At 25.9% G+C, this 12,500-nt stretch overlaps 1 protein-coding gene across 1 annotated transcript in view; it reads left to right on the top strand.

The window, feature by feature from the left end:
- LOC101238882 (E3 ubiquitin-protein ligase UBR2) overlaps positions 1-12,500 on the top strand; it is a 145,998-nt gene that overhangs the window by 102,834 nt on the left and 30,664 nt on the right. The window contains exons 35-36 of the mRNA XM_065805726.1: positions 8,239-8,308; positions 8,570-8,624. Coding sequence (XP_065661798.1) covers positions 8,239-8,308; positions 8,570-8,624 — 125 coding nt within the window. The remainder of the gene's footprint in view (positions 1-8,238; positions 8,309-8,569; positions 8,625-12,500) is intronic.

Raw genomic sequence — 12,500 nt, forward strand, 5'->3', positions numbered from 1 at the left:
TAAAATGTTATTTTAATCATGAATTTATTTGATAATCGGAATTAATTTAGTGTGAAAATGGAGCTAACATGTTCAAATTGTTGTTGGTCAGATTTTATACTTTATAAAATATATTTCATGAAAATAACAAAAGAACTTTTCTTGTAAAATAAGTTAATAAAAACATGTTAAAGTTTTGTTTTTTCTAAAATTTAGTTAAAAAACTTAAGTTTTTTAATAATATATGCGAAAGAATATTAAATGTTACGTTATTACATTTAAAGTTTTGAATAACGATGGTTAGTTGAAGCAAAAGTTCTGGCGCTTTTTCATTAAGTTTTTGTTTACAAAATGAATTACATCATTACGTAATTCTTAATTTGTTGCATTGGGGTGGCAAGATTCAAAGTGAAACTTTTTATATTAGGAGAATTTAGAATAAAAATCTTTTTTTAATGTAAATTAAAATTATTTATATTGTTTTTTTAATTTGTTTATGTATTCTTATTTTAGTTGACATAAATATACATAAATAAATAAAAATAAGAATTATATCAATATTTTTATTTAGACATTAAAAAAAAAGAAAAGAATAATTTGCTATTCTCCTAATATAAAAAAATCAGTTAAAACCTTTTTTTGTTTTTGTTTTAGTAAAACAAATATTTATAAATTCTCGAACCCCTTCCCTCCTGTCACAAACGATCACATATACCTGAACATATACGATTATATATACCCCTCTCTCTCTTAAACTGTGATAGCAATTTTTATGTCAATAATATTTTAAGAGATTTTAAATGTAAATACTTTGCATTTAAAAATTCAACCTAATGAAAATAAGGCAATACATATAAATGAAAGAAGTGTAAGTAAAAACTTTGACAAACCAAAGATTTTCTTATTTAAATGACTTAGTACGAATAAAGGTGTAATACTAAAGTAATTTTTTAAAGTTGCTCTTGGTCTTGTGGAAAAACTGTTTTCGATTTGAAAACTTTAATAACTGTTATATAAAATCAATCAGGAAAATTGCCACCAGTTTTTAAAATTTCCTTTGTTAATTATTTTTAATGAATGAGTACAACACTTTTTTGCTATGTAACTCTAGATCTTGATAATAGATATAAAAAATCCATGATAAATATTGCTCGGTAACGTAGTGATGTAACTTACGTTACATCACTATGTTACCGAGCGATATAATATCAAAAAATCAAGTTTATTTATATAGTATCAAAAAAACAAGTTTATTTCCTCAGCCGGTCACCTCTGATAAAATTTTATATTTTTTTTAAATTGGCATAGAATTCCTCACATCTTGTAAAAGTTTCTAATACAAACCGCATTACTGATTTGCAGAAATCTGACCTAAAAGTTGAAGCAATTTTTTTACGTTGTTTTCTGTGTAACATAAGTCAAGTGGCATTTTCAGTAATAAGTTTGCCCTCTTTTGGCCAAACTCAAAACTTTTCACTAGACTCAAAACTTTTTAGCTCATTTTGTTCTTTAGACTAACAACTTTCATACAAAATAGCTAAAAGTTTAATTTACAGTTTAAATAGGCAAAAATTTGATAAAGTTGTTGCACGTGTAACGTAAGTTAAAAATGCAGTTGCCCATATATATATATATATATCAGCTTGGACTGGAGTAGTGTGCTATCAATCGCTGTTGCTGACCACGCAAATGATTTTTTTTTGCCGACAACTTGACGACCACTGTTTAGTTTACTTTAAAACTTATATTTTATTAAAGTTACACAAAATATTTCTACAAATTACTTTTAATGATTGTTTAATAGATAAAAAAAATGTATTGAAATTATTGAAAAGCGAAATTAAAACATTGAAAAGAAAAAAATGTATTTTAACTTTTGTATAAACATTTCTTTTTAAAAAGTTGCAGAAAAACTTTTTTTTTTTAAAATAACATAATCTTTTTAAAATAGTAATTTTTAATCATTGCTCTTATTCGCAAGTCAAGTTTAAAAAATAAGCTTTTAAACAATTCTTTGTAAAAATAGAAGCAAAAAAAATTAAGTCATTCAAGGAATTAAATCATTCTATTGAAATGGGAAGATTTAATTTAACTTATTCATAATTTGAAGGAATTTGGAAAAATAATCTTTTAAAAGAAAAAATGAAAAAAGAAAGACATGGAAAAATAGTTTCAAATATTTGAATTTATCATAACATAAATACAAAAATAAATGAGCAGAACTTAGATCAACAAATAAAAGTTAACGATTTTTTTATTGTATTTAAATTGTTAAAACATCAAAGCAGCTGTGGTCAAATTGTAAAATAAAATAAAAAAAAGCGTGTGTGCATGCCATTTCTATCCAACCTGATATATATATATATATATATATATATATATATATATATATATATATATATATATATTTGTTAATTCACCTCCTCAAGACTGAGAAGGCCACTACAAACAAAGAGGCTACTTATTTATGGTTATAACCCTCTCTCAACTCTATAACTCAGAAATACGAACCTTGACAAACAAGGCTGTTGCGCAGAGAAACAAATTAAGTGCGGTACTGCCAGGTACGTGGTGGGGATTGAACTTGGAACCTCTCGCTTATGACGCAAGCGCTCTACTGCTACACCACTACCATATATATATATATATATATATATATATATATATATATATATATATATATATATATATATATATATATATATATATATATATATATATATATATATATATATATATATATATATATATATATATATATATATATATATATATATATATATATATATATATATATATATATATATATATATATATATATATATATGTAGATAGATATTTAAGGCTGTTTTGTATTATGATAATAAAACAAAATCCATAATCGTAAAAGAGTGTCCAGTATTTAAAAAGTATTTTAAATAGAGCGATATACATATATACATATATATATATATACATATATATATATATATATATATATATATATATATATATATATATATATATATATATATATATATTAATGAAGAAAAAACAAATTTTTCTATGGTACTTTAAGTTTCATGCCTAAGCGCCAATCATCAGCCATTGAATACAGAATCAAAAACAAAAAATCTGCTAAAAGTTACAAAATATTTTGTAGTGGGATCTTTACATCGCTAAAAGAAAAACTTGGTAGCAACCAAAAAATAAAAGATTAGCTAATCACGGGTGTCAAAAAAAGGAATTTATTCTTGTGTCTGCATTTTGAAATGTTTCGTTTATTTAACAAGTTTTCACCTTTATATGTTAAATTGAGGATTTTTTCATATTTATTATATATGTATATATATATATATATATATATATATATATATATATATATATATATATATATATATATATATATATATATATATATATATATATATATACACACACACACCTATAGTAAAGGCATTAAATATACAGTTTGTGGTAGAAAATACTGAAGACAAGCTTTTTTTTTTTAAATAAAAAAGACTTGTCTTTAATATTTAAACTGAAAAAAAATCAAATTTAATTAGTTTCCTCAATTAAATTAATGCGTTTTGTTCTAATCTAACTTTAGTTTTGTCCCTGTGTCTGGATGAAACTGAACCTCTATGAAAACACCCAAAAAAATGTGATATACCATTCTTTTACATATATGCAACCCTTGGAGTTTGGGTCGGCATTCGGCAATGCCAACCTAACTGCCGACCTGAAAGTGTTTGAGGTTGGCAAAAATTGCCGAATTTGTTTCTATGTTTTATGGTAAGGCCTTTGTATCAAATAATTTTCGCCGATCTGATGCCGACCTCTAAAAGATTGAGGTCGACAAATTATTGCTGACCTCATTTTTCCTAATTCCAAGGGTTGTATGAATATTTATATATATATATATATATATATATATATATATATATATATATATATATATATATATATATATATATATTTATATATATTTATTATATATATATATATATATATATATATATATATATATATATATATATATATATATATATATATATATTTATATTATATGTATATATCTTTGTTTTAAAGAAATGCAAAATATAATTTACAATTAAGTAGTTATTTTACCTTACCTAGACATTTCTTTACCTAAATATTTCTTTATCTAATCGCTCACAAACCTCTAAGAATACTGACCTTCCTATTATGGTATGAACTGCTCAATATGCGTGAGTATTACATGAAGCTTAGGGGTTTCAGATACTCCAAACTCTTCATGTAAAGACTTAAAAGACCTCCTTAGATTTTTAAAAACATTTTTATAATCAGGATTTACAGACACACCAAATATAGAGGCATTAACCTTTGAAAAGTCATGCAAGTAATCCTGAAAACCAGACAGCTCTTGAGGAAGTACTTTCCTTAATCTATCAAGGAGTCTTAGTACCTTAGAACACTCATTACCTTCAAGTGTGTCACTACGATATGGTTCGAAGAAAATAAAATGTCCTGCTAACCAATCCTGAAGTCCAGATCAAATGTTTTGTAGCTCCTTAAGGACATGATTTAGGGACAACTTTAGATGAGGAGCTGGTGGTGGATTCTTAAGGATCACTAAGCTATCATTAGGATCATCTTCATGAAAGAGCAAAGGAGTTGCCACACAGTATACTCTTTTGTTTTGATCTTTTTACCTCCAGAGGTTAGTCAATGCTCTTTGTGATTTTTAATATTCCCAAATGTTCTTAGTGTATCATCTGTCTGCCAGGCTTCACACTCTTCGCTATTTGGAGACACAATATAAGTATGGATATTTTGATGCACATGACATTATTCCAGACACAATGTTTAAGAGTTTAATGTCACCAATGAAGTTAAACGATAGAAGATCGCCTTGAGTCTTTTCTATGAATATCTTGCAGTTATGATGTCTCTGGAACATTTGCAGCTGATGCGATGATTTGAATCTTCCTCCTTCCAGTGCTTTTGTAATATTGCCTATATTATTGTAATTATTGCCTATATATTGTAATTGCCTAATAAATGTTTATTGAGCACTTGATACAAGTAAGCACATAAGTTAAAAGCAGTAGCATGCAAGGATTAAAGTTATTTTTATCTAAACTAATACCTCTTTTCCTGGTTACTTTAATAGAAATGAATGTGAAATCATCTGGATCATAAAGTGTAAGAGTTACCTTCAGATGCCCTTTTCCAAAATCAAGGCCAAACTTTGAAGCCATTTCTAAGAAGGCTGTTCTCTACAATTTAATATATAATATAAATATTCATCATTTAGAATAAAATAATGAATAAGAAATCTTTAAAGAAAAAAACTACCAAAATTTTTATGATTACCTAAAATATGCTAGATTTTCTACAAATTCCAAGATTTTGGAACAGAAGATAAAGGGTTGGATTATTTCTTTCCCATTAGAGTATGAAATGTAATTAATTCCTGAGCAAATAACTTTCTGAAGATATCTTTCTGATCTCTCATAGCCTCCTTTATGCAAGGATCAATACATTTCCATTCTCATTAAAGTCTCAAGTTTTTCAGAATTGAAATAACTTGATAATCAGTCAGCCTAGCTTCTTGTTGTATTATAGAGACGTTCTCCGCAATCAGAAATCCTTTAACTATTGTTTTGTTGTTCTCTTCTGACAATAGCATTAAAGGTTTTACACCATTAGGAGATGTAATGGAGATGACTGAATTGCCTGATTCTTTCTTTGATTTTATAGCTGATCTGTTCAGCCAGTTTGGGATCAATTAGTTTTGTAATATTGGCTAATTTTTCCAACCTTAGTTAATACTTATCTTTTGAGTGGTTTGATCCCCTATAAATACTGGCAAAGCAATGTGAGCTCATTTGTGTGGGAAACAATCTTAAATTGTTGGATTTATTATTCTGGTTGTTGAAAAATAATTTCCACTGAAGACCATTCAAGCTAGCAATTTTACAAATTCTGCACTTACATCTTTCCAAAGCCCTGATAAAAACAGATAAATGTTAAATAATATTTTACTTTTATAGATAAACTAAAAATTTGTCTACAGAAATTAGGGAGGGGGACATTAACTTTGAAATAACATATTATTCCCAGAATGTTATACATCTATTTGTAATTTAATTGATGCACAATTTTTAACGTTACTTTTACAACCACTTGTAACATTACATTAAAAGTCCTTCACAAAATGAACAACATATACTTCTCTATCTCTTTCTATTCCTACTCCTTAACCTACTTCAATTCCTCCAGTTACTCCTTATATTCCTAAACCTAAACTGCATTAAAACAATGAAAGTTAAAAAAAAGTCTATAAAATAAGTACCCATTTTGTGCAAATCTTCGAAAAGTATTAATTTCTTAAACATAGATTTTCTATAAAAATTAATTAGGTAAATATTAAAAAACAAAAGTTATGATTTTATATGTAAATACCTTGTTATAGTTTTCATCTCTGGATCATAATTATTTGCTATTATTAGATTGAATGTAGAATCTCCATTTTTATCTTGTTCAAGTCCAACCTGCAGTCAATACAAAGCCCAGATGGGAATCTTGTATCTTGTAGTGAATAGCTTGACACCAAATGAGTTTTCAGTTCAACCTCTTATGTATTAGTAACTTTTCTGTTTGCTTTTTTCCCCCTTGTGCAAAACCAAATTGTACAAACTTGTGCAGGGTTTTCATTGTTAGATTTTTGAGGCATTGTAAATAGCTCACAAACTATGTTTGATTTTTTAGATATATTTACTAACCTAATAATACTTTATATATTTAATTGTTTAAATAAGGTTTTAATTAAAATATATATATAAATCAAATTAATAAATAATAGCTTATTTTGTACCCTTCAGGGTTAAAAATGCGCTGTTGGATTCGGACTCAGGCCTTTAACTATAAATTACAGGAAATAAAAATTTTAATCATAAAATAATTTGAAAAAAAACTTTTTCCAATCTTTAAAACAATTTTTTTTTAAAAAAACCAAAAACTGACCTAACAATCGTAAAATTAAAAATGACCATGCAAGAGTATATATATATATATTATATATATATATATATATATATATATATATATATATATATATATATATATATATATATATATATATATATATATATATATATATATATATGTATGTATGTATATATATGTATATATATGTATATATATGTATATATATATATATATATATATATATATATATATATATATATATATATATATATATATATATATATATATATATATATAATATATACACACACAGACACAAATATAAAAGTTGTATAAAAAAAAAAGAATTATAAAAAATATTTGTGAATGATCTAGCTTTGTAATTAATGATATAATTATTGTGTCAGGTCAAAAAAAAAAAAAAATTGTTTTTGCCTATGATTGTGTATGAACCATATTTTACAAATTTGGCTTATGCAGCTATATTAGTGGAGCTAAGAAATGTATGTTAAGAAATGTATGCTAAGAATGTTGCTGTAGAAATGGTTCTAATGCCCAAGAAATTCAAACATTTTAATATAAAAATTGTAACAATATTAGAAATACTCAGCATATAAATCAAAAAAACCAAAAGTCAAATTTAGGTCATAATGGAAATTGTTGTCAAATATATAGTAGCAAACAAAGATATGCCAACAAAAGCTTATATCCACACATAGAATAAAGACCGACAAAAAAAATTTGTAGTATTTTGTATGTGGGTGCCAAATATTTGGCACCCACATACAAAATGATTTAAAAGATTAGAAAAATAAATAAATCAATATTGAAATATCCAACAAATATTAATGTTTCAAAAAACGAAGCAAAAAAATGATATTACTAAGATGAGTAAAAAGTTAACTAAAGAAAACTTTAGTTCAACATAAAATAAAATTAAAAAAGGCATCATGATAGCTTACACTAATTTGTGTTTGAAATGACAAACACAAACTTAAGATGTTTTTGTTCACTTAACTCCATGGTAAAGTTAACTATCAAACATTCTTTAAAAACATGTAAAACAATAATTTCAAACATAATATTTAAAAATTTCAAACATAAGTTAACTGATCATTTTTTAGTTTTAGTAATTAGTTTTATGCATTAACAAATACATAACAAAGTTTTTTTTTAAATCAAAAAATATTAGGTTTTTTCTTTAAGTTTTTGAGCTTTGTGGGTAATGTAATGCTTTTTTGTTTTAGCTGTGTATTTTTATTGTATACTCTCCAAAAATGATTTTCTGTTGCTGTTTTTTAGAAATAAAGCAAACTGGACTTTTACAAACTTGTGTTAAACTACCACAAAAAATTTTTTATGCATATGTAGGGTGAGTCATTACTTTTTTTTTTAATAGCTGTTTTTAATTTATTATGTTTTCAGTTGTTTCCATTTGTTTTATTTATTGAAAATGTGTATATATTTTGTTTTTGTTTACTAAATTTCTATCGTATATGATTGATTCATGAAACCAGACTCTCAGAATATTTTATCTGTTTTACATATTTTTATGAAAAGCAGCTAAATTATTTAGAAATATAGATATATTTTTAAATTTTTGTCAATTTTATAAGTTATTAAAATTATTTAGGTGGCATGAAAAAACGCCAAATTTTATGGAGTTGTTTCTAAAGAAACTTCTTAAGGTTTGTCTTTAGTTATAAAATTTTTGTTTCTTTTTTATGTTAGAAAAAATAATAAATAGAATAAAATAGAATAGAAAAGATGCTTTACAGACTTAAGGTGTGTTGAGTCTTAGAATAAGACTCAACACACCTTACAACATAGAATTAAGACTATGACAGCTGATGTTTTTAATGCTGTTTTTAAAAAAGGTTTAAGTTATCTATTATCCATTGAGGAAGAGAATTCCAATCATTTGTTACTCTGTTTGTGAAGAAATGGTGTCGAATTCTCGAATTGGTAAATTGTCTGCGTATTCTACAGTTGTTACTTCTACTTGATCGTTCCAGCTCAAAATTTAATGGAGGGTGTTGAAAATTAACAATATTTTTCCCTTTTGAGATCTTATACATATAATCAGATAACGTCTTCTTCTATCATGCAAAGTTGGCAATTCAAGTATCTTTAATCTTTCATACGATTTTCCAATTAAAGATTTGATTCTAGTAGCCCTGTATTGCACGAGTTCAAGATTGTCAATATTCTTCTTCCAAAATGGGCTCCAAACTGTTGCTCCATATTCTAAATGAGGACCTACTAACGATTTGTATAGTAACTTTAATGAAAATTCATTTAAATGCTCAAAAGAGTTTTTGATCATGCCTAATTTTCTGTTTGCTTTGCCTATAGCTAAGTTATTAATGAAGATTACAAATAAAAGAGGTCTGAGTACTGAACCTTGTGGTACTTCATATTCTCCTATCACCACCCTCTGAGTTCAATCTGACAAAAGTGATTTACACCAATTGAATAAAAATGACCCAAATCCCTTCTAAATAATTTTCCCAGTAATATCATGTGAGAGACTGAATCAAATACTTTTTTGAAATCCAAAAACAAAAATCAACTGAAATGTCCTATTTATACGTTTACGTGATTAAATCTAATGTTTCCAACAGGTTTGTTATACAACTATTGTTATTAACAAAACCATGTTGCTTTTTAGAAAATAAATTGTTTTCAATGAGAAACACCATCCTAATAATTACATACACTCGCTAATAATTCGCTCCATAATTTTACCAACGATCGATGTTAATGAAACCGGTTTATCTTTTGTTGCATCTAGTTTATTGCCCTTTTTGAATAACAAAACAACGTTTGCACATGACCATAACTTTGGAATAGTTCCTGTACTAAAAGATTTATGAAATATTAATGCTAAACAACTCAATAAAGATTCTGAACATTCACTTAAAACTTTTGGGTGGATAATTTAACTGATTTGTACATGTTTAAATTACTCAAATGTTTATAATAGAAATACTAAAATATGGATCAGGACATTTTTTTAAAAGATTGTTGCCTAAAACTTCTTCTGATGAATCATCTTGTATAAAAACAGATGCAAAAAGTTCATTAAGAGGGTTTACTATCTCTTGATTATCAGTAGTTATAATACCATTATGTAGCTTTATTGCTTAAATCTAGTTTTGTTATCTATATATGCGTAGACACTTTTAGAATTGTTTTTTGAATTAAGTGCCAAGTTTCTGTCAAAATTGTGAATACTTTTTTTGACAAGTTTTTTTATATTTTTATTTAATTTTTTATACTTATTGACTTCTAAAAGACTTTTAAAACCTAAATTTCTATTTCTAAACCAATGTTTTTGTTTTTCTTTACATATACTTTTAAGTTCACTTGTCATCCTCAGTGAGTTGTTTTTGTGTTGAACAGAATTTTTTTCTAAATTCAGTGTTTCACATCTTTTTCTTATCATATATTTTTCACATCCTATTTCATATTTTCTAAGCCATTTTTTGTAACATTCGTTATCACCAAGTCCTTCAAATTCTTGCACCCAGTTAATGTTATTAAAATACAAATCTAACGCTTTATAGTTCCCCTTTTTCCATAAAATTTTTTTCTTCCTTATTGTTTGTTGTGATATTAATAAATTAGACCTATTTCATTTCTAAATTTCAAAATATGATGATCATGATCAATTCCACCTAATGGTAGAAAATGCTCCAGAATATAAACTCTATTATCAGTTAAAATGACTAAAATGTCAGTATCTTTATCAAACTTTGCTTGAAAACTAGGGCGGATAATATTTTGGTGCAAGTAACAGTTGTGTAACAACTCAATAAACATACTTGCTGTTGTGTCACTCTCATTTATAATTTCACTAAAGTTTTCGTCGTTCCACTTGATGTTTGTATAGTTGAAATCACTGCATGTTAAAATACCAGAGCATTTATTATTTTGTTTGAGTACATATGCCTGCCTTAATGATCTTATAATGTCAACACACTATTCATTATTACTAAGACCTGTCCAGTAAATACAACCACCTAAAATTTTCTCTTCACCAATTTCAATCAAGCACCATACTTGCTCAATATTTTCATTTATTATAGATTGTTCATTTATTTCATAAGATTTAATATTCTCTTGAATATAAATACATACTCCACTGTCACGACTAAATTGACAATCCTTTCTAAACAGATTATAACCCGGAATATTAGTAGTAGATATTACTGACCACCAAGTCTCACACACAAATATAACTTTGGCCTTAGATCTGGATATATCATCAATGAATTTGTCAAATCTATTATTTAAAGAGGTTGCATTTGTATACCAACTGCTGGTAAACATTTTGTTTACCAGCAGTCTATTAGCGCTCGAATCCAAATGCTTTCCTTCTCCAGTGACTGTATTAGGGTCACTTGATTGGTTATATTGGTTATATAAATATTGACGAGGAATATGTATAGAATGTTTATAATTATTTGCGGCAGTGTTACTCTGTGAAGACTTGAACAACAATTGCTATTTGTTTGTTAACACCACTTGTTAATTTCTAATTACATGATAGCTTTTAACGTTATTCCAATCAGCTATCAGGTTAAGCGGTTTATTTAATTCTCTACATTTATCCCTGAGTTGTTTATCCAAGTTTCTCTGGGCATCGTTTAAATCAGGATTTACATAAATATCTTTAAACTTACAGTATGATTTTTTTATAAAGTCATTTCTTGTTTCCTTATTTTTTAACTCGACAATTACTGGTGCAATACCCTTTTTAGATTTTAATCTAAAAACAAAGATCAAATGATGTCTATCTATCAATACTTGATCCAATAAATCTGAAACTTTATTTTTATCATCTTTCTTTATATCTGCGCCATCAGTTTTATTCGATCTTCTAAACCAAAAATAATAATGTTCTCACTTTTTTCAATTTCTTTATTTTCATTTGAAACTGTATTAACAATATAAATCTGAGTTGAGTTTTATTCAATTTTCTACCAGTTACAATATTCCAAGCTTCACTTGGAGCAGGATCAATAACATTTACAATTTATTTGTTTAAATCTTCATTCTTTTTAGTTAAATCAGCAACTGTTATTACTAATGATTGTATCTTTTTATTCAAATTTGCTACAGCATTATTAATTTTTTATTCATATTCAATTCTCAGTTTACTCTCCAGTGCATCCAGAACGTTTTTGAATTCTTTTGCATTAACCATAATATATTAGTTATAAAGTATTATTTATTATATACTTACTTATTACACAGGGACTAAAATGTTTCAGTATGTGTTTTTTTCCATTTTAAAAAATTATTATGATGATCCTAATAATTTTTGTTAGTTTCAATAATATTATATATACAATTATAAATTAATGTTACATAATTTTAATTACTTTTAAAATAGGTTGTATTATAAATTTTAGCTATTTTTATAATTTGTCAACTATTCTGGCTTCATGAATAATTAATTTTTTGGCTTAAGTTATGCAATTTATTCAATTTTGAAAGTTGATAAAAGTTTTTTTCATTTTTTGATCAAATAAAGTAAGGTGGGGTTAACATTGACA

Source organism: Hydra vulgaris, chromosome 09, assembly GCF_038396675.1.
Source record: "Hydra vulgaris chromosome 09, alternate assembly HydraT2T_AEP".
In the NCBI taxonomy this organism is placed as follows: domain Eukaryota; kingdom Metazoa; phylum Cnidaria; class Hydrozoa; order Anthoathecata; family Hydridae; genus Hydra; species Hydra vulgaris.